The sequence below is a fragment of the Pieris rapae genome, chromosome 2 (assembly GCF_905147795.1).
Source record: "Pieris rapae chromosome 2, ilPieRapa1.1, whole genome shotgun sequence".
In the NCBI taxonomy this organism is placed as follows: Eukaryota; Metazoa; Arthropoda; class Insecta; order Lepidoptera; family Pieridae; genus Pieris; species Pieris rapae.
The window spans coordinates 9119312-9144701 of NC_059510.1; the positions used below are offsets into that span (position 1 = coordinate 9119312).

Here is a 25390-nt window from a genome sequence, read left to right on the forward strand (position 1 = left end):
TTCCACAACTTAACGTTTCTTACGGTAGTTTTTGCTGCCCACCACCACTATGTGGTACCAGCTGCCCACTGAAGTATTTCCGAACCAATGTGACTTAGGGCCCTTCAGGAAAAGAGCGTACCAATTCTTAAAAGGCCAGCAACGCTCTTGCGAGACTCCTGGCAAGATATTGCCAGGAGTCTCGCTTGGTTTTTTATGTAATAGGAGACATTACAAAAAAAAACAGTATTTTAATATATATAGTTTCTGAGGATAGCAAATAATAATGCGGTCTTTAAAAAGTTTAGTTTAAAATGTATATAGGTAATATAAAAAGTATAGTAATAATTATGTAAACGCAAATTTGAGTTAGTATAACTTTGTACACAAATTATATTAATTCCGAGAATTTACTCCCAATTCTATAGTTTAAGAGTAAACCTGTAAACCTGTGAGCTTCCAACTATTTTAGTCGTCCTAAACAGCCTTCAGACAGGAGGTTCAAGCGCCAGGAACTTTGCCTGTAGGGCGAGGCGTCCTTACAAGGGCGGTTGACGACTTATTTGTTTGCAGTGCTAGTTACGTCCTTCAATGTGATAATATATTATTTATTTCAATAGAATATTATATTACTATATTTTAATTGTAAAAAGAGTGAAATTCTCTTCCTTTATAGCATATCTATACATTAATATAATATATTTAATAAATCTAATGAATAATTTTTTTTTGTTTCAGGTAAGCGTTATATATTTGATAAGTTGTTAAAATTAAATATATGGACAATAAAGACAAGGTAAGGTGGTATTTTATAAATGAATTTTATTAAAAAAGTATCTTACAAAAATAACACACAAGGTTACAAAAAATATTTGAATATTTAGACGCAAATAATTAGGATGTCTACAACCTGACGCCTAAAAGGTTGATATCAGGACTTCGGGCAATATAACGAATACTGTGCAAAGTGAATGTACCAACGACATTGTGCGGGGTCGTAGCACCTCGTAGCTGTAGCGACCTCTACGAGGCTACGAGCCCGTGGGCGGGCGTGTTTGTGCACTCTTGTGTAATGGTTCTGTTGTATTGCCTTGTTCATTAAATTTCAAGTGATGCGTAACAATATTATTTATTTCAATGCTTTTATTATTATGTAGATTATCAACACAGTTCTTGTTTATATTTTGTGTTACATACAGCACAAAAAAGTAACATTTAGTTTTTAAATTACCGAAAAGTATTTTTTCAACGTGAAAATAATAACCCGTGTTTAATTATTTTAAGATAAAACTATTATTAAGATAAAAACAAGTATGTCTGCCATCGCACATTCAAATAAAAGCTTTGCTGAGAATTGTCCATGAACAAATATAGCGTGGGGTCTTGCCAAGGACATGTCCGTGTCGAAAGGACGTCCTCTAAAGCTCTAAGCGACAGTTTTCCACTCGTAAGCACGCACTCATTTGTAAACGTTTCACGCGAGTTATTTTCATATTCTAGTCCAGATATATACTGTATTGGTAGATATTAAAAAAATAGTTTATCATAAATTGTAAATAACATAAATATACTAGAGCAGTGTTGGCCTAGTGGCTTCAGCGTGCAACTCTCATCTCTGAGGTCGTAGGTTTGATTCCCAGCTCTACACCGATGACCTTTCTTTCTATGTGCGAATTAAATATTCGCTCGAATGGTAAAGGACAACATCGTGAGGAAACCGGCTTGCCTTAGACCCAAAAAATTTTATCACATACTTTCCTATTAGATTAAAAATTAATCATGAAACAAATACAGAAATCTGAGACCTAAACCTTTACATTAAGACAAAGAAAGATTTTAAAGGTCAATTATTCTCTGAATATGATTTTGTCCCATTCGGTGTCGAGACCCTTGGTCCGTGGGGTCCAATTATCAAAAAGTTTAGTCGAGATCACAGGAGAACGAAGAGCTGGCAGCTACCTCGGACAAAGAATTAGTCTAGCTATTCAAAGGGGGAACGCTGCCAGTATCTTCGGAACCTTGCCTAAAGGGACTCCTTTTAATAATATTTTTTAATAATTAAATTTTAAGGTTAGTTTAAAATTTATTATTTGTTTTATTATTTTATGTTGTTCAAGTTATAAACAATTCTGTATTATAACAATTTATTAACATAGATTTCATTGTTATTGTACATTATATATATTTAATATTTTTACAATTTCTAACGTGATACCTATGATAAAACACTTGAGATATTAAAATTATAAGTGGGAGAGATGAAAAGCATGGCGTCGTAGCCCGGTATCCGTAGCTCGTAGCCGCGTAGCAAGGGTAACGGCTTCACCCGGGTTGGCCCGTCTAGCGGACGTCCCGGACGCCGGTGCAACGAACTAATCGGGACGTTACCGCTTGATACATAATGTAGTAAGCTTGGGCGTCGATTTAAGTTATGTGTGTGGCTGTCGAGTATATGTCTGCTATAATATATTTTATAATAATTAACAGAATACAATGAATCAAAAATATTGTGAGTTTTTGTAATACCTTGATTACCATAGATGGTCATACTCACATTCAAATTCAAAATTCAAATCATTTATTTGCTAGAATTAGTCTTACAATAAGTTACATAAATTACAAAAATCCGCCACATATGAATAGGCATGCAAATGTCATCTTATATTTTATTTATTTGATCTATTGAATAACAAGACTAGTTATCAAATCCCACATTTAGAAAAACACATTTAGAACTTTTTAAATTCATGACTTTTTATAAATATCCATGTAATAACGAATAATAAATACGTTAAAGAAACCTACAAGAATTATGACTAAAATGAAACAAAATTAAAATTATACATAAAACTTTTCAGGAGCCAAAATATACGGCTGTATGTGATAATGTTTACGTAAAGGTTGCGAGACGACTCTTGTGTCCGGGCGAGAGTGCATCGAACTAATCTGGGCTTCAGGTCAACAACAGCCTACGCCCAATTTGATTTATAGATTTCAACTTATCAAAGTCATGCTCCACTCCATTATATTTAATATTCAATATACTTTAATTTTGTTTTGTTTAAACCGCCAATGTTTTTTTTAATAAATAGAACCTGAACTAAAAAAACTTCATCAGGTTTCCCGGCCGGTATCGATTAAATAAAGAAATACAAAAATGTTTTGATCAAAGCTTGATTCTGGAAACTTGCTTCAATAGGAACCAAGAAAAAGAAACCATCTTCAAAAATAAACACAGATGGTATATTATAAATATCTAAAATTCACTCAATGTTGAGGTCGGAATGGATCTGTGTTATTTTATCGGCTTTTTCGTGAGGTTAGGTTCCGCTTGTAAGTGCCCCAAATTCCACCCATCTCTGAATATTTCATTGGCTAGGCCTAATATTTATTTAGGTCTCGCAACCTTCCTATTCAGCTTCACATACACTTTGGATAAAAGCTTGGTTTCGTTAATTCACCGGGAACATTAATGACTTTTCACTGTACAAAATCCTATATGCGTTCGTTTAGAAGTACTCTAATATATTCTATGCTAAAACCATGAAGAGAAAAATTTTGTAATTGATAAATTCAAGTACTACTAAATTAATTTTGAGGTTTTCATCAGTACATTGCTACATTACTCTAAGTAATATAGGCTCATTATTATTTAAATTGTTTAAAAAAATGTCCAGTCCTCTTAAGCCGGGACAGGCAGCTAGCTAATAATATTCATATAAATGATGCTGCGAATGAGCAAAGCTATGCAGCTCATCCCTAAGGAAGTAGGTTCGATCCCCGGCTGTGCACTTAACATCATCTTTCCATATTCACGGGTACGGTACCCGCAGCAACACGCGGAGCACAACATCGTGAAGAAAATCGGGATATCGTAGACCGTAAAAGTCTACAGCATGAGTTAGGTACACAGGTGTAAGTGTTCAGTATACGTGGAACTTATGTCGTTAAGATGTCAAATGGACAAGAGTAACTGCCTAAGACGCAGCACTTTCTTTTTAAACTAAATATCATTTTATTATGTATGAAATCAGATTTCTGTATCTGTTGCATGATGATTTGTTAAAATTAATCGGCAAGTAGGTGATCAGCTTCTTGTGTCTGACACGCTGTCGGCATTTTTGGGTCTGAAGCAAGCCGGTTTTTTCACGATATTTTCCTTCGCCGTTCGAGCGAATGTTAAATGCGCGCATAGAAGAAAATTCCATTGGTGCACAGCCGAGAATGGATGGATGGACCAACGCTAAAGGTTTTTTTTCTTTTTTGTTACATAATTGTACTCAAGTTCTAGCTTCTCAAGCTAAGAGCGATTAACTATTACTATGTGCGAATATTTACTAAATTATACGTGTAAAAACGGAAAAAATTATGTATTAAACATAACTACATAATTGTAATATAAAGTTATACACGTAAGTATGATGCATAATGACGGGCAAATTTTGCTAGGAAATTACCTATAACACGTTTAACGGGGGTAACCCTGTTAATAATCATAATATATTCTAGTTTTAAGGATGGACGTTCCTGAACGCAGTCTATCCTTTTCTGGTGGTCCCAGGTAAATTTCTCTTACATACAAATTATAAATATGTCATTTATTTACGTAAGTTTTTCTTGCATCTAGACAATCGGGAAACTTTATTAATTAGCCGATAAGTGCAAAACTTATTTTCACAAAAGTAATTTGTTAAATTTATACCTAATATTTTATGTTAAAAAAATGAATAAATAATATATTTCATTAAAAACTATTCTGTTATCAAAAGCTGTCTTAAGTACAGACTACAAAGGCGTGCCTGTCTAGATTATTGAGAACGTACAGCCTCTCATCAAGAACTAACCAAAGCTTAAATTGTCAAAACAAAACATGTAAATTCACTCACACAATCAAAATAGCAATAAAAATTGCTAGTCACACAAGGATAACGTACATGTATTTGTCATATACACCCGTCTCAACGCTATACGCACACATGCGAAATTTAAGCGAAATACAAATTCAAGTCTTATCGCGTACACACACAGTCAAATTACGCACACAAACGCCTGCGTCTAGACAACTTGTTAAAATGCGGTGTTCCGGGGACTCGACATTCGTCAGTAGGATAGGTCACGGACCAAGCTATCCCCGTCTTATTCTTACGCATGAAAATAACTCATAAGTCTATCTCTCTCATGCGCATAACATCACTTCATTCGAGATGTAACTCTTACTCCTGTGACGTAAGGATGTATTTCGTGTAACATATACACAGGTAGAAATTTCGCTTTCAAAGCGTTAGACGCTTAATTCTATAAAGTCCTAAATCCATTCCGTCATTAAAATATGAGCTTTATAATAATGTTATAGAATTGAAATTATTATTAAGTAAATGTTAGGTCTATCCAGGTCTCCCGGTTTGCTAGGTTTGTCCTTGGTCGAGCGAATTAGCCAGGAATAATAATTGATGTAAATGTGAGTGTGTAATATATTATAGAGTAAGCGTTGCTATGTATGCATTTACATAAGTCATTAATATATTGCGTATTAGTATTTTCCTGCTAATGTTTAATAAATATACACTTAAAAATTTGTTCATACATACATCACAAGTACAAAGTCTCGGTATTACATAGTTCAAGCTTCGAACCCCGAGTAAACATAATTTAAATATAAATAGTATTGTTTTCTTATTCACACTGCAAAACATACATACTTTGAATTCCTTTTTTTAAATATAAACTGTTATAAATTTTAAATTGATTTAATTGTATGCCTTACTTATACTGTAACAATCTCGCTAGCTTAGGGCTGTCTTTGAGGTATTACAATTTGTTCTTGTATAAAATTATGGCATCTTCAAAAATATTCCTATTGGAACATTAATCAATTAAAGAAAAACACTTTTTTAACGGATTATAGTTATGTATTTGTATTTAAACTTATAATTATTTGTACATAATTTTAAATTTAAACCGACGTTTCGCGTGCGTGGTCACGTGGTTTAAATTTAAAATTATGTACAAATAATTATAAGTTTAAATACAAATACATAACTATAATCCGTTAAAAAAGTGTTTTTCTTTAAATGTGTAAAAGTTATGTAAATAAAAGACAATACTATTAATCAATTAATCTTGACAGATAATTTCTATTCGATCTAATATGCTCTATAATCCAATGAAACTTCTTGAATATCGTGTAAACTATCTAATAAAACAATTTATATTTTACGGCATATATGGCACTCGCCGTAGTATTATTTTAAGAGTTATCGTATTTAAAATTCAATATATTAACAAAAACCCTACGTTGTTTAGAAGGCACAGAAAACCGATCAATAATCCTTCATAGTTATGTACGTCTACATTTCACTATCGCCATGTCCCACTTAACACAGAACCGTTAAATCTATAAACAAAGACGCGTTCAGACATAAAAATGACCTTCAATATTCAACCCCATAAGGCCATAGCGGCAGACATTCGTGGGCTTCCGACACCCTGTCTGAAGGTCGCGGGGCTGTTCACCCCCCTCCCTACACCACCCCCACCCTACTCACAGCTGAGTGTACGCGTATATAATACTAGATAAACGTTATGTAAATTGTATGTAGATTAATTATTACTTTATAACAAGTCATTTTACAATTGCTATGACGACAGAGTATGGTGTGTGGTGTTCTATGAAGAAGACTGACAGACTGAGAAATTACCATGAACCTGAGCCCGAGAACAAAAAATTTGACACCATATTTATTTTTATAATTTCTACCTATGTACCTGTCATTTTTTTTTGATTTAAGTGAATTGTTTTCTATTTATAAGACAGAAGTCTTTCTTCTTTTTTGTTAAGCGTTAGTTAATTTGTGTATACGTAGCATAGCGTAGACAGTAACATTTGTTGCGTAATATCTGATCTGAGTTATGTTCTATGTCACAAATGAGACTGACAAGAGACCCTTATAACTGGACAGTTTGAAATTCAACAAAAGTCGCCCTTTGGCGGTTCTTAATATTTCATATAACAATTTCACTTAAAGATGTTTTCTTGCTAATGGTAAAATCTTATTTTTCAACATATCTTTGAAACAATTTCCAATGTAAGCACCAACATTGCCTAATGTATAAAAACAATTCCTAGAAATTTCAACAAAGCACCTGTAGGCTTAGTTGAAATCTGTATGCTTCATTAAAGGCTTTTATAGACAAGTCATTGCGTGATTGGGGTGACCAGTGTTGAATCTAGCCTTCTGGCAGGGTAATATTTTGGGCATTCGTTATTTCTAGGCGAGAATTTGTAGGCATACAATCAACACTTCGTTTTGAAAATATATCACATATAGGTAGCTGAATATTTATTTTAATAGACAAGACACATTTACACAACATAATTTATACTTCTTGTTGACAATGAAATTCTTCAAATGATGAAATGTAGTGCATTATATCTTTATGCCTTCACTTTCTTATATATCCGTATCACCTCGACGTCAATCGTTCCGCAACTGAGCTGCCCACTGAAATATTTCCGAACCAATTCGTTTTAAATTAAAAGAGCCTATCCATTCTTAAAAAGCCGGCAACGCACTGTTGAGCCTTTCGGAAATGTGAGTGTCCATGGGCGGTGGCCTCGAGTCCGTCTGCTTCCTAAACAAAAAGCTGATAATCGAAGCTTTATTAATGGGAAACAAAAATTAAAGAAAGTGATCTCTTTTCAGCTACCGTACCGTTAGTTATCGTAACCATAAAACCTTTTCTAATTCAGGTTAGTTAGTTTTATCAAAAATAACAAGAACAAGGAATTCTTTTCTATTAAAATCGATCACACATACAATTTACCCAAAAATGAGCGAAATCACGGCCTCTTATGAAAACGGGAGTAAAGTTTTTCATTAAGCGGTATCCCTAACAATAATCAAGACCGCTAGACTTATGTGGAGCTGCCCGGGCGTGCCGTGAGTAATGCGTGTGTATGATAAGGGTCGCGTTTATATTACATTATGTGAACTAGACGTTATATACGAAGGCTATATAGCACAGGGACGGACTTACAATATTATTATAGTATGAATGCGTTAAAAGAAATTATTTCTATTAAAACTTTATTAATGAATCCACCCAAAGTTAAACTTCTTAATATGAGTGTTAGCTGTGTTAAAGTTCTAAATGTTTAAGTTATGTTTGTGGTCTGACTTATGTATGTGGTGGTATTTGTAGACCTATTTTAGAGTAAAAGCCTCCTCCAGGAGTGGTCCTAAATTGTTGATAATGAAGTAATAGCTATGTGCAAATCTTTCCAAAAGGCTGATATTTCTTCTATATTATCTAATTTAGTTATATTATCACACTTCTTGTTAAAATTTACTTACTCAAAGTAACAGTGAAAGAAATAAAAAAACAATAATAATAATAATAATTTATTTATTTACAATTTAATGCTATTTTTTATATGATTTTCGAATACTAAATGTGTGTAAATTTCTAAATAGTTTTGCCAAGAGAAATATCATGGTCTGGAGCCATCCCTGTATGTAGGGGTTACATAATTTCTCCGTAACTTATGTACAAATAATCGTCTGTATAACTGTAGCTATTACTATTGTTTGATTTGCATCATTCATTTTCTTATGTGAAAACATGCCCTGGTTGTATTTTACTACATTTTGTCTAGAACTAAAATAGAAGATGGTTGAAGTTATCACAAAAGAGCCTTCAAATCTAGAGTTTGAAGGGATCTCAGGGTTTAAATGTAGGCTGATTCGATGCCTTTCGGAGCTCCAGTCAATTCTCACACAGCGCGATAAATCACATTTTTTTTTAATAAAAAAAAGGGAGCAGTATTACCGTGGTCGGTCAACGTAGGAGCCTTAGGTGAAACCATAGCAAGTAATATAAGCATATAAGTTTAATGTATATAATTTTTTGCCATTTTGTTCGCCCACATCAAATAAAGTATTAATTATTTCCTAGTTAAACGAGCACTCGGTTGACTTAATACATTTAATAATGATCTTGAATTCAAATCTATGGTAAACAAAAATCGTACAAGATATACTACTGCTTTTTGGACTTATCACATATACCTTCTATTACGATTGCAAAAACTGTGACAACACTTCCTACACCGACAAAGAACTTCCCTCACGCTTGGTATACTTCCTGAGTTCGACAGATTCTGGCAGGCACTTGAGGTTAGCTGTCAAAATGATAAAGACGGTTCGATTGACGTTTTCTGATGTCCCATTTCCACTTCGTATACCCCAGTGTATTATCTTAGTAATTTTGTTTATAAATATTTAAAAATCGTGTATTTTATTGCGTTTATTTGTTACCGATATAGTTTGGAATTTAATATTTTTCTCCTTTTTCAGGTTTGCAGATTTATTTTGGCGGAATAGAATTTTGTAAGTTATATAAGATTAATATCCGTTAGAAGATGATATGAGCTTCGAAAATACGTATTATATATTAATTAGGTCGATTTACCCGGACAAAAGGGGCCAAAACTTCATTTATCCTACTACATATATCTTTATCTATAGTGTATCTGTTTTTGTATATTAACTCTAGATTCAATGCGTGAAAGTCGTCTGTATACGCCAATTTTGTTTTAATAATCAATAAAAAAGTTATTTCTAAAGAATCCAAATGCCGACGGGTATATATAGTCATTGAAAACAAATGCTAGGTATGATTGTAACAAGAAGGGATCTGAGGTCAGATCTATGGGAAAGCATTCCTTTATATAAATATTCTATTCTTATATGTTCCAACGACGAACAAACTGTTTGTTTACCCATGATTCAGAGTAGTACTTCCGCGACAATAGTAGATGTTCATTAAGACTTTCGTTTATTGTAAATGTGTGCAGTCTATCCGTGTCTTGCATTATGCATGTGTGAGTGAAGAAAGTGCATTCTAGTTGCACGAGATAGAAGGGAAACTTGACATTGAGCACACAGCAAAATAATTCAAGATGCATCTGGAGACAACCAGACATATGTTTACGACTTTTTCACAGATTAAATTTCAAATTGCTTAACGGCTTTAGAATACTTCTTTATAATTAATATATAACAATAACTATTTTTAATTCATTATTCATATGCAGCAGAAACCAATACATTTTAGAATCTTAGACTAAATCTTAAATTTTTATCTAAAAATATAAACATCTTAAAACTTATAGCGTAAGTCTTGAGACAAATCACTGTCTCTAATGTCGTCTGACTGCATAACCGCGTGGCTGAGCTCGCGCCGATAAACTTGACATGCATCGAGATCCCCTTCCTTTTGCTTGTTCTATTTACCGCGTGACGTCATCGACGTTATAACTAGATAATTTTATTAGTCTTTTAGATTTTTAGAATTTTTGATGGGCCTGCAAACCAAAACGTGCGATTTTTGTAAGGCATTTACGGCATGACAACCTCATCGGTCTAGACATTTTAATATATTTTAAAGTATTTATTTATAGTCTAATTTACAATTCAATAAATGTATATTCATTTGTTTCTGAAGTCTATAAAAAACAACGAAGATGATGATTTTGTGAGTGAAGACAAGTAGGCAGTACACTCTAAATCAAAATGTAATTATATACATAATTAATTTTCGTCTTATTCAAATTATAATTAATGTAACGAACATATACGCTACAAAGGAACACGATGTTAATTAGTAATAAGTCTAGAATCCGACCTTGCTTACAGCCTAAACACGGTAAATTACATATACATCAAATAATGGTCTCAAATATTTATATAAATTAAATTAAATTATTTTGTGCTTATGGTCCTTGTGTCCTTTTACTGCTCCAACTAGTCCAGCATAAAGAAAAACGTTACTAACTCCTACGCGGTCATTAAAACACAAAAACCTTTTCAACTTCACAATATGAGTATAAATTTATAATTTTAGTGACGTAGTAAAAAAAATCTGAATAAATTAACAAACAACTATATTGATTTATTCCAAATGCAGCACAATGATTTTTCGAAATCATCACCCGTTGACTTAGGTAGCAGCACCGAGCACCAATTATTTAACGACTTCAAACAATTTAATAACATTGATGAACGCGTTACAAAATCTCACAAAAGCATTAATAACATAAGGTAATTGTGATCCCTTATTCACAGAACTAATTAAACTAGTAAAACTAGCGTTTAGTTTAGAAGTGCTTGCCTCGTCTGGCTGTCAAATAGTGCTTACATTGTGACTTCTATAATCAGATCTGACATCTGTTTCATGATCATTAGTCAATCTAATAGGCAAGTAGGTGATCCGTCTCCTGTGCCTGACACAAGTCGGCTTTTTGGGTCTAAGGCCGTTTTCCTTTCATGGTTTCCTTCACTGTTGAAGCGAATGTTAAATGCGCCATGGAAAGAAAGTCCATTGGTGCACAGCTGCAAATCGAACCTATGATTAGGCAAACACTGCTCCTTTGAGTGAAATTTGAGATTTTTTATGACTCATCTATTTATTTACTGGGACACTTATAATATGCAGACAGACAAATATTAAAAACATAGAACATACAAGTACCTATAGCATATTTATGCACGTTATATACAGAAAACAATACAATAGAAAAAAAGAAAAAAAGAATAAATGTGTATTAACTAAATCATGTATACAATTTATTATTTCAAATCTAACAGCTGTCATATGACAATCGTCAATATTGTTCATCGCGTAATTATTCAACAGTATTGCGCTTTTCCCCGGAGTTCGCACGGCATTTTTCACGATAAAACAATATAATTGCAGTTTCCACTTTCATTTTCACTGACGGACTGCCGCAAAAAACTGTACCGCACTTTATGTAGGGATAGCATATTATATTGATTCTCATAAAACATTTCATTACCTGTAAGAGCAAGAAATATAGCTGTTTACTACCTACTTACAATTTAAATATCTATTTTTAATTCAATATAGGGAGAAATATACACAATAGTAAGGTCGCTATGTTTAATATTCAAAATTTCCTATACTTTAGATCTATCTCTTACCTATAAAAATGATTGTCACTTTTGCTATCCGTACCGCGTTTGTTTACTGTTTTCACTATCGATATTTTTCTCTCAAGTGAAAATTTACTGAGATTACCGCTTGCCTGTTTTTGTTGCGTGCAAACTTCGACGCCTATTGTATCCATATACGTTTAGACGTTGGTATATGGAAAGGTAGAAATAGCAGTTGGTAACACAAATAAAAAAGCAATTACTTTGTAACTTTTATCTACTTTAAATTTGTTCAGCTATAATCTTAAGAAATGTATACTAGATGCCATAGAGTTTGTTACTTTATAGATATTTTATATGAAGATTATTTTCCAACTAAATCTAAGGTTATGTAGGCTTTCAGACGGTTATGAAAAATATGCCAATATAAAGAAACGTTAATATAATAATTAATTTTAAGTCTTGTGTAATCTGCGCTAAATACCCATAAAGGCCTTTTAGGTTATATTTCAATTGAAATAAATGGTTTTGTCTAGTCTAATCAATAAATACTATATCTAATGTCCAACAATGACCCAGCACTCGGCTCTCAAGGCAACCCAATACAAACACTTGTTAATGCTTGTCAACGCCTTTGTTTTCTATTTATTTTCATTATCGTATAAACCGGATGAAGAAATTTCTGTTTTCATTAACACTTATAACTGCAGTTTACGCGAAAGCTCTAGAAAAGACAAGGACTAGCCTCTGTTAATCGTGATGATTATATGATAATTTTATTTTTTTTATATTTATGTATCTCTTATATTCCTTCCCTCATTTTTCTTGGATCTCTTTTTTAAAAGAATATAAAAAATGACATTTTTATATGACAATGTCAAGTGTCATCTGTCGTATCAAAGAGCGAGATCTATCAATCGCTGCTAAGATTTTGCCAAAAATTAATAAGGATTTATGATTAAAACAGTAATATTAAAAATATTTTATTCGAGTAAGAAATTATACCCTTACATAATTGGAAAATATTTCTAATGAGAATAAGAATAATAGATTAATACTCAGTAATCAGAATTGTTTGCTACCGCGCATTACACTTATAAAATTCGTTTGTTTATTAATGGAACAGTGGGCAAACGGGCGGGAGGCTCTCTGAAGTTAGGTGATACACAATGCCAGAGCTCGCGAGTGCGTTGGCGGTTTCAGTATTGGTACGCTCTTTTCTTGAAAGAACCTAAGTCGGGATGGCTTGGAAATACTTTAGTGTTTTTAAAATTTGTTTAAAATACTTAACCTTCCAATAGAAGTAGCCACATTTCTCCATCTTTTCGTATAACGTTACGTTATTAACGCGTGTTTTTTTTTAAAATAAATCAGTGGCGCTACAACTCTTTAGGTCTGAATCTGTTTCATGATCATTTTTCAATCTAATAGGCCAAGAAGTGATCAGCCTCCTGTCTACATTTTGAGTCCAACGCAAGCCCGTTTCCTCACCATATTTTCCTTCACCGTTCGAGAGAATATTTAATACACAGATAGAAAGAAAGTCCTTTTGTGCAGAGTTGTACGCTGAAGCCACTGGCCACACCGCTCTCATATTTTGTTAATGTCTGTATTATTCTGTGTGTTGATTAAGTATAATTTCAGTTTAAATAAAAATGTATGGTAAGAGCACCGTAATTTTTACTATAATGTTCATAGTTACATTACAAATACATGCGTATTTTAGCTATTGAGCAAAGGCTCTTTAGGAAAATAAAAAACCGGTTTAAGAATATTATTACATGAGAACTAAATGCAAAGTGTTGCACCTAATCCAACAAGGTTCGAACTATTTTTAATAAAAAAACTTTACCGTACTAATCGTCGCCAATTACTACAGGAATACGTGTGTGTTTGTGTGAGCGGTTTTAGGGCTGTCAAAATTAAATTGATGTCATAAAAACTTGCATCAAGTTTTATTCAAATTATTGCACGTTCCTCTATAGAAATGATTTTTATATATATTTTTAAATATATATATATATTTTTATATTTATTTGAAAAAGCTAAAGCCTTGATCTTCATCTTCATCAATCAAATCATATTCAGAGTCTATATTATAAAGTAATTCTAACCGTAACCGTATATTTGCATATAGACTCTTTTGTCCCATTCGGCGTCGAGACCCTTGGTCCGTGGGCTCCTAGCGCGTTAAGGCTTTTTATGGAATTATCAAAAAGGTTAGTCGACATCACAGGAGAACGAAGAGCTGGCAGCTACCTCGCACAAAGAATTAGTCTAGCTATTCAAAGGGGGAACGCTGCCAGTATCTTCAGAACCTTGCCTAAAATTCCTTTTAATAATATTTTTTAATAATTAAATTTTAAGGTTAGTTATTAGGTATATTTTTAAATTAAACTACAACAAGTTTACTGTCATTAAAATTTTGATGTGTTGATTTAATATCATATTTTTAGCTTCAAATAAATATCCAATTTTTCGAATGGTTAACAATAAAATTATAATTATTTTACAGTTTTTTTTCGAAACATTGTTCATATGATAATATTATTCAAAAGTTGAAGCTTTTAAAGTAAATACTTTTTCACCAAACAATTGTTCTTAAAAATCGCTATTTCGTAAAAAATATTGATTCTTATTATTATGTTGCAACCCCTACTGTTATGCATGTGTGCGTATGCGCAGCGTGTCCTTGAAACCGTACAACGACTGCACTTGCCCGTATCAGTTCGGAAATGATCTTGCAATTATTGCACTCGATATTTTTTATTGTTTAAAACATTCCAGACAAACAATTCCGTTATAAAGAGGCAAAACCATCTTCAGATAATTTTTAAATAATCATTAAAAATAACAAAAACTATTAATATAAAGTTTTGTAACTTTCCCATTTGTTAGATCACTAAACATCAAATAAATGCTTACCTAATAGTAAAAATAATGAAATTACAAGAATGCCTTTAATTCCTATATCTAGATCATATCTCCGTCTCTCTCAGACGGCGCCAAAGGAACCAGGATTGATGATCTAAGTACTTGATCGATTTTTATTCTATTTTGAGATCTGCGGTCATTGTGAGTGGCGATTTTGCTTCTTTTGCCATTTTTTAACTATGTGTATTCGGTTCTGCGGGAACCGTAAATACGAGTAACTAATTGGCGCTATAGACTTTAGTATGTACTTGAAAATTATGTAAAACAAATAACAATGTAGGTGTATATTTCGCGCGCAAAAATACACAATAGGGAAATGATAGATTAAGTAAGTAATCTGTGGAGAATCCTCTTTCTTAGAAACACTATATAAATGCTAGTCCTGTCACTTTACAAATTATTAAACCTCCTTTGTTTCAACATGACCTTAATAGTTTCAGTTGGAAATGTGAGTTTTTATTAGCAGCGGTATCACTTAACATCAGACTATATTTTTAATGATTGTTTGAGCGACATTTTGCACCAGTTCCGCTTCCTTACGTCAATGAATATTCATATGCCACAAAATCCATAAAAGGAGAATTCATAAATTTTCAGGGAAATTTCCACAATGAATAAAAGATATTGTTACATAATCATTATGAACAGTCAGTTCGATGCCCGACCGAGTTAACCTTTTGATAAGGACTATCCGGCAAGTGTCGTGTTAGATTGTTAATAGTTTGGCAATGAGGAAACATTTTATCACACTGAAAACACATATGTACTTGCAAAATTAATGTTTTATTAATTAATTAATAACAAGTTCAGCAGCTTGCTCCTAACCTACCTGTAGTACCTACCTACCTGTAGTGGCTGTCAACTTTCTTAATGATGTAGGCTTACGCCCAAACCCAATAACCTATCTCAATCCATTTTTGACCATCTGAGAAGCATCATCCTAATCCAAATATTGATAAAAGTGTGTCTTATTGATAAAAATATGAATTTAGAGAGTGAAGAAATTTTATTCTATCCGTCGCCAAAAATGAATTGTCTTCGTAGGATTTGGTTATTGGGATGCAGATAGGAAATCGATCGACTGTCACGAGCTGATCTCAGATTGTATTTAATATAAATTTGTGGATTAATTATTGGGTTCGGGCGTTAGCCGGTGCTCTCCCCTTGCCTCAGATCTCTGATGGGATGATAAACTGCAAATGGACCAAAATTTGCCGAAAATGAGTGAGGTAGCTACAGTCGTAATTAATATGTATTTTAAAAAGTCTAATCAAACGACAAAATAATAAAAACTCTTCTTTAACTTTGTGACTTTTGGGGTTTAGAATAATTAAGATACATTTGAAAACTAAACCTGCAACCTGCACGACAATTGTATTAAAATAACAAGTCTACCTTCAAGTCTCCTATATCAAATGCATTTATGACATACGGGAGTGATACTTAATGATTAACTTTTCGAGTTATCTAGGCCTTACTCAGTTTCTAAACCTAAGTAAGTAACATATCATTAAACATGCTCTAGTTCCTAAGGGCACAGCTACTAGAACTTAATTGACAAACAAACAACGTCAATGATAACATGTATTTATAAAAAACGTGCTATTTATGTACACTAGAAACACCATGAGATTTGGGCCGCCATTATCAAATCCAAATACAGTTGACATTGGTCCTACTGTCGTAACCACTATTACTCGACCCATAGAGTGCACGAGCGTCGCTAACACTTGATCTACGCGTATAGACCAGCTTACGTTGGCCGAGTCAGTGTGTCACGTGGTCGTCGCACGCGCAACATTATTTGTAAAGTCGGTCAATGCCCCGAGTGTTAGATAAAAAAAAACTTTGTTTACGTGGTTGTATTACGCAAAACTTCTAATTGTTCTTTCCGGACTAGTATAGAGGTCTCTTTTTGTTTTAACGCGATGAGTTTCATTAAATAAGAGTTATCTTTGTGTTATCAGAAGGGTTGAACTTCATCTTTCTCGAATAAAAAATATTTCCAATCATCCAATGAAGCGATAATTTAATTTATATAGTTTCTAAAAGTATTTTAAAAGACGAAAATGATATTGAAGCTCAAATGAGCACCTATAATGAGAGCTCACTGATATAAAATGAACTCTATTTAATTTAATGGCATTGTGTAATGAATACAATTTTCGAGTTGTATAACTTGAATTATGTGTCCGGCTAAATCACTGCCAACACTGACTCAGATATTAAGTGGGTCACAGGGAAAGATACAAAATATTGAATTCCACTGAATACGCTATCATTAAAAACAAAACCGAGTCGCTGAATAAAATCAAGCTTGCTAGAACTAATTAATAGACGAGCAGTGAAAACCTGCCCGACGAGGAAAATAAGGAAAGCTCAAATGAAAGTGGAAAAGCTCCACACGAGCGTAGATCTCTGTGTGCACACTCACACAGGTACACAATCGAAAACGAAAGTGTCCGATTGGCGCCGAGTCGGGCCGAGCGGGCTCACCGAGTCAGTAGAACTCACCGTGGAAACTGGGACATCAGTCAGCAACGCGACGCGATTGCGAGCGGACGCGCCGTGGAACATTACGCTCTATGACATAACTGTGATGGTGTTCGTGTGAATAATTAATGATGATGGCCGTGGAAGGCCGGCCGGCAAGCGCCGGACCCGATCCTCGAAGATCACCACCGCCCGACCGGAGAGCAATGAGCGAGCCGGAACCGCGAACTCTCGCTGCCCGCAAAGCCTACCCGGATTCTGATGATGCGCCTCTTGACTTGACAATTCATACGCGTAAGGAAATTACAGTTCGCGAGTTCGCTAGACATTCGTTCGCGGATCCAACAGACTATGTGCGTGCCCAGGCGATCCTCAGGCAATCCCGGGAGTACTTGGCCGCCGGACGAGACTCCGGCACAGAATCGGATGACTCTGCCGGCCGCCTCAGCCCCGGTGACGATCCGATGTCCGGCAAAGCGTACAAGAAATCACTTATGAAGAGATACAGTAAGTTTTATGTTCGAGTAATTATTTTGTTTGCGGAACGGAATTGCAAACGATTCGGTGGAATGTTGCGATAAGTTATGTGTCTATATTTAAAGCAGGAAATTACGTATTTTTACAGATGTTTTGCTAAAACTAATAGAGAACATACCGAAACTTACCGAAAATTAACTTTAGATAATAACGAAATTATTCCCGCACATAATTTACAATGAAATATTAAGACTGTGTAGAAAACAGATATAAAATAGTCAAAAATTAAAAGGCTGTTAAGAAAAGCTATAGTAGACTTTGAATGTTACTTTTTTCGTAGACGCTACGCTGTGTGCTACGGCATTTCACGTCAAATCAAACGAAGTCAAACGATCTTATGGGTTTTCATTATTCATATTATGTTACACAGGCAACGTTTGCACCTTTAAGAAAATCTATGTTCAAATATGTCTAAGTAAAATTATAAGTTCTGTTTATTTTATGGAATTTGTGCCAATTTGATCTAATACGAGATAGGATAATTGATATATGACGTATAAGATTATATTATATTATTTAGTCATTTAAAATTCGCACATAACAAATTATCAGTTATCAGCATTTACATAACGTTATTGAGATAAAAGTGCAATTATCCAATCACCTCTACGTTACTTGCGAAGTTAAAAAAGATGAGGAAATATTTTATTGCAATTACTCTCTGACTGATAAGTTTCTTTTTTCAATGATATTTCAATGTAACAGTTAAGAAATGTGATATTATTCAACTGATTACACAAAAGCCGATTAGGATATGTACAATACAACTTTTTTGAAGTAGGTAAATTTGAATAACGCTTAGTAAAGCGTGGTCGTTTAAGACTAATGGTTAGGTACTTAAACTTTAGTTTTATATAAATTACCGTCAAATCTATGAAAATATCACTGTCCTTTGTATTGTTAAATCAGTCATAAACTATGAAGAAGGAAAGAAATTTGGAGAAGATCGCTTGTTAGCGATTCCAAATCATTTAAGTTTTTTCGTTTCAACGAAGTATTAATAAATAAATCAGACCTAAGTTGCTCATTAGATAATAATTATACATAATGAGTGAGTAATAAGACCGTAATACATTAACTAACAAGGCGTTAAATTTCGAAGCTGACTTGCTCTTTGAAGCCAATGTATTATTATAATTAATACCTTTAATCCTAAAACAACTAAAACAGTGCGCTCATACCTAAAGTACCCTTTCGTCTCTTTCTTCAAATTGTGTTTTCGCTGTGATGAAAAGAGTCAGATGAGTATTTTAGTTAAACACCGCAATTGGACTAATTTATTTTGTACAAGTTCAGCTGTCTTGTAATTTATAAGAATATTTTGACTGTATATCTTTTCTTACGTCATTTCCAATTGTTGAAATGTAACGTTACAATTTAACTTAATTTGATAACACAAACGCCATTTATATTTTTAAATAGTACAATACAAATACAACATTAATATTAAATTGTAGTCAAAATTTTAACTGTCCAATGCACGTGCTTTGTATAGATTTTTTTTACATACGGCGCATTTATTTATCACAGATTATAATTATTGCAACCGGAGAAAACTGAAATAATAATGTTTTACTGTACACATATTATTTCATTAATATCCCAATTATATATTGTCATTTAGTATTAAAAAATCGTAATAAATACAGTATAAATAAAATCATTTAATAAGGAACATTATGTAATTATTTACTTGGAATTTATTGTATAACAGTCACGACGTTTTGTGTAAAGTCTTTATTAAATAAATAATAAATACGTTGAATACAGTAATTCGTTTTTAGTAATAAGTTTGATTAAACATACTATGTGCAAGATACACGATATTTGAGTGCATTAAATATATTGCAGCGATGTAGTCATATCCGCCATATAAGTATATGTGTGTGTTACATATCGGGGTCGATGACATATTGCGGAAAATATATAGCTTGTCACAGCTAAATTATTTTATCGATTCGTCTAGAAATAACGAATAGGTTTTGAATTAGGCCAAATAGTTTAGCCCACAGTACAGAATACTTAGACGTTACATTTCTACAGATTAACGAAATGATAACACTGAGACAGTCTTAAGGGTGAATAAGTAGTTTGTGGTAGAATAAATTTGATTTCGTAGACGTTTTAAGATAATCTATGCCACATCATCTAACGTCAACTGATTATACAACAAAATTCCTATGACAAATCGCTTTAAAAAAGTAATTATGATCCACAGATTTTATATTGGTTTTTATTAATTTATAAGAAATCTAAGAGCTTATACTTATACATATTATAAGACAAAACACTAAGACAGAAAGCCAATATATATATAAAACAGAACAAAGATACATTAAAAATACTAAAGTAAACTGAAATTTAACATTTAAAAAAACAAGTAATACTTAAACAAAATCAGAGTCTTCCCGCTTCTTAAAGTACTTCTTGGCATCTTTTTTTGAGGTGGAAAAGATCAATATCCTGATAATGGATGTCATAGTTCGATAAAACTGGATAAAATTGGACTTCATACGAGGCACACGGAACAATTTTGTGTATTTTGTCTTATAAGGAGGGATTTTAAAAGAAATTAACGATAGCAAATAGGGTCTAACTATCCGCCCATTAAGAATAGCGCGTAAAAGTAGCAAGTCTTGCTAACTCCGTCGATATTCTTATGTGTCTTAATAAGCAAGCAAGTAAGCAAGAACCTGCATAACTATCGAAACATTGATATTTTTTAAAACAAAGAAATTTGACTAAACTTTTTTTGTATATTTTAGACAGTTTATTTGTATTTTATATAATATGGAGACCAGTTAATTCAAAGGTTTTAAAACATAAGACGAATAAGTTAAATTATAGTATTTAATAATTGACATTGAAACAACGACTGTATCTCACGAAATAAATAAAATGTTACACGTGTTTAAATCCGTTTCATATAAGAAGCAGTTTATGTTATTAAGTATTGCGTTTATGCATTAATAAACGATGGAAGGAGGAAGGAAAATTATCAATTGTGTTGACGCATTCAAGAATTTTTTAAATGCTCAGATAATACAGTATCTACTTTACGCTAATGTAAAATATTTTTCGCGTATAGAGAATATTTTGTTTTAATTATCTTTAACTAATATGTACGGTATAGTATTACAATTTTACAGTTTTCTTAACCTATATACTAATAATAATTATTAATAAATTGAAAACAAAACATATAAAAAAGATAAGAATATATTTATTAGTATACATTCAAATATACAGTATTTACATTGTTTAACCTACATAGTATTAATAAAAATGATTAAAAATTAAGAAAATTAAAACAATGTTTAAATAGTAGTTCCTGTTTCATGCTGGAAGGTAATCTTCGCTGTATTGCAATTCGTTGAGCTCAAATCTTTAAGGTAGGTCAGGCAGTCAGGTCACAGGTCTCTCTACCTACGGAACATAATCGAAGTTAAAGGAAAAATTAAATAAATGTATAGTAGGTAGGAATATAAAACAAACGATACAAGTAGGTACATAATGTGATACGTGGCTAAAAAGGCTTAGTCAGTTTCGCGTTAGCGCGGGTTCACTGGCCGATTCACTTCCGAGTAAGGAGATCTGCTGATTGTAAATTATTTTATTAAGTATTGTGTTGCATTCGTTTTGCTGACCGCTCAAATACTGGCACGAGTCATGTTTTGCGCTCTAGGTAAACAATGGAGATGGTAGAGTATAAATCAAGCGCCTTGGTATAGATTTCAGGTTTCACTTAACATTTAGACTCTTAAAATTGTCTTTGGTTTGCGCGAGTGCAACATATTTTTTTTATAATGTAATAGATTAACGTTAATATCAGTTACACAAGTTTTTTTTTTATTTTCAAAGGTTAGTAAAATGAGGTAGATTTTTCACTTTAATGCAAGGGGGGATTGGTGTTTTGGACTACCAAATTTACCGGCTTTTGGGTGCCAATCTTTTACGATACAAGACTACCAAGACATGTCAGTTTGACATTTTTTTATTGTAATGATGTAGGTCACATTTCACCATAAATTCAAATTCCCAAGGAAGAAAGCTAGGGATGCGCAGCTGTGATGGATATTGGTTATCAATGTACCTGCGTGCGGAAGTGAAAGGTGGATTAAATGGCCTAGTGTGCACCTTGATTTTCGACCTTTTGGGACATGGGAATTTGATGATCTTTGAAGTAGGCCACATATTCTTTATAACGGTTTTTTATTTAAATTTCCAAAAACATAGTTCCTTCGATATATATATTAAATAATAGTAAATAACAATTTAAATATCGAGACGTATAGCAATTCTAAATAATTGTTCTTCGATGACTTTTGTTTATTCGACATTTCAGAGCGTCTTACTATATATTTCGACTATGTGTAAAATTATTGATATTAATATATAAAAATTACTAATAATAACAGTTTTTAATATTTCATTTATCCCAAAGTCGTTTAAACAATATCCGTTGTTTTAAAAGAGGTTTTTTGTTAAAAAACCTCATATTGAATGTTAACATTCGGGAACGTGACGGAGGACGGATGTGTAAATAAAGACGTGCTATTTGATACTGCATTATAATATTCAAAAGGATACATGATTTACGAAGCACTATACATATATACATTCGCTAATATATGTCAAATTCGATAAGTGAGTGTACTAGCTGCCTCCGCGAACTTTGTTTTATAAATGAATTCTTTAATTTACGAAGGAGTAAGAGGAATTGTTCATTTTGCTAGACAAATTTAAAGGAACGAAGATGGTCGCGGGTCGTTGTTCTCGGAAATATTTGCATAAATTAAAGTTCTCGCTTGTCTATGACATCAGACGAAATTGATACATATAATTATGACTTGCTTTCCGCGTGTTTATCGACATAAATATTCTATAAGGTCATAGTCAACATCGTTGATTACCGTAAGTAATGACAGGTTAATTATTGTAATAACATCTAAAAACGAAATTAAATGTCTGAATATTTTACGACTTATGTCATGAACCATTGAGTTTGAGTTTGAGTTTAAGCCTCGATCTATGGTGAGTTATTTAAACCTTTACTAAATGGGACCGACTCGACTCTAACCTATGAGAGAGACTTTGCGCAAACTATAACTCCTGTAAAACCTTTTATTCATTAGTTGTACTTAATTTTATTTATACATTATTAATTTATATCTAAAACGTACTAGACACAAAATGGTTCACAAACGTCCATCTCCGAAACAAAAGGTCACACATACAATAGTTTATCTTTCGGGGTTTTTACCGATAAAATATAGTGGTTATTTAATTAATAGTATTGTTTATTTCCTGAAATACTGTTGACCATTACAATGGGGGTTTACACTACCTATATAAGAATTTAATATTTTGTAATGCTTAAGACTAATTAAGATATATGTGTGCGCTAATATGTTATCTGCCTATACCTTTGGACGTAAAAATAAATTCCAATAAATCTTGTGCTTGAGCAAAGCTACTACTACTACTAATACTCCAAAATTTGGATACTTTATACTTATGAGTCCTCTTCTCAGAAAACGTATTACTGGACTAATATAACTGCTAGCTTAGTACATCGAGTGCCCATGGGTGGCGTGTATCACTTAACACCAGGTTAAGTGAATGTTTCTCCCGTTTTTTCCTAAAAAATACTGAATTTTAACTTTTACATACGTCGGTAGGTTCATAAATATAGGTGAAACGCAATCATTACAGATAACAATTTAATAAATAGTTTTATCTCCAACATCACAATTAGTGAGAACATTTAACACTTGACAATAGATTAATAGTCACATCTTTATCAAGGCGAACCCAGAAGACATCATTAGTTAATCACATCATAAACAATCGACTACCTGTTCTAAGAAACAAAAAATGAAACTAAAAAATTTTAAATTTATAACCAAATTCAGCTCTATTACATGGTAATAAAATCGGTTTTAGAATGAAATATGTTGATACTAAAGATGTCTTGGAATTAATTTCGAGAAGGGTGCGGAAGGGTTGTTCTTTTTTTAAATAGCTTCCTGGCTGGCGTTTGTCTCTTTTCACATATGTACAATTTGGACGTTCGAAAGGGACAGCCGTATGCGTTTTTGACAAATGACGTCAACGCATCCGTTTTTAGACACAATAACATAAACACCGCCAATTGGTAATCCGTGCGGTTTATTACTTCCTCGATAAACAATGGGAAAATAACACTATTGTTACAGCATATTTAAATAATTTAATCGATTTTAATTTGAGACATATATGTGACATTTGTCATTAGAAAAACTTACCTGTAACTAATTTGAACTAGTTTCTGTAGAGGTACCACAACAAGTGGAAATTTTCGAAACAATTGTCGCTGGTTTAAAAAACACATAATAGAATCCTTTAAAAGCCGGTTAAAAGCGTCGTTTAAAATGGCAATATACAACCTTGAACTTGAAATATTCGGTATTTTATGTTTCCGCTATCATATGATCCTCCTCGCCAATACTCTTCAATAAGGCTCCTAAAATAAGTATCTTTTCTTAATAAGGTACACAATAACGTAAAAGCATTTTAAAATTTACATTTCAAAAATATTTTCTGTATATTTTGAGATTTGCACAGATCCCCACTACATACTAGCAAATATGTATGCATAATCTGTTGTATATCATATATATATACTACAGATTATATCTTAACAAATTATATATCACTTCTTTATACACAGAGAATAGTAACGTAGAGAGCATGTGAGTTATTCTTTAACAAAGGCGTTTATGATCACTGATATCCAATTGGGGCCCATAAATCGTGGCGCATTACACGGAATCAATTCTAGAACCAGATTCGCCTGTACGAATCAACCTCCGGCCTTCAAACAAGGTTCGGTTTCACAACTGCACGTCGTTTCGTACAATCATACTAATTAGATAACCGTGTTGCTTCATGATTACAAAATATATTGAAAACATTAAGAAAAAACCAGGCAATCAAAAATCCTTATTTTGGCATATCTATCGAAGCTTGCTTGACAGACATCAATTCACTGAGATAAATCATCAAAGAACCTTTAAATTTCCAGAAGTGCATTTAAAAACAAAAGAATGTCACCGTGACAAAAGACGAAATGTGAGGAGAAATTGTGCAAAATTTGTAAACAATGTTGCAAATTGAAAAAAAAAAACACAAAAAGCGCAAACATCTGCAAATGTACCGTTGGTTTGCAAAAAACCAACAGTTATGTAGGCAGGTAGTTTTAAATTGGGTTAAGTTTTTTATCGGGAGTAGTGTTACGGAAGCCGCATTTGAGGTTTTGAGTTTTTTTACCGTTTTTGTACGATCATCGCCGCAAGAGGGATTAAATTTTTTATCATAAACTTACGTAAAGACCCATATTAACTAGTTTTTAATGGTCTTTTCATATTGAGCAGTGTTGGCCTAGTGGCTTGAGCGTGCGACTCTCATACCTGAGCTCGTAGGTTCGAGCCCCGGCTGTGCACCAATGGACT

The 25390-nt window shown here is 32.9% G+C and overlaps 1 protein-coding gene across 5 annotated transcripts in view; it reads left to right on the forward strand.

Moving 5' to 3' along the window:
- LOC110991795 (ecdysone-induced protein 74EF) overlaps window positions 1–25390 on the forward strand; it is a 133558-nt gene that overhangs the window by 72013 nt on the left and 36155 nt on the right. For 2 of the 5 annotated variants that reach the window (XM_022257291.2, XM_022257292.2), the window contains exon 8: window positions 9336–9368. The exons of 2 other annotated variants lie outside the window; for them this stretch is intronic. In XM_022257291.2, coding sequence (XP_022112983.1) covers window positions 9336–9368 — 33 coding nt within the window. Of the gene's footprint in view, window positions 1–9335; window positions 9369–17402; window positions 17868–25390 lie in introns of those variants that run through there. One more of the 5 variants, XM_045631385.1, reaches the window with a different exon arrangement.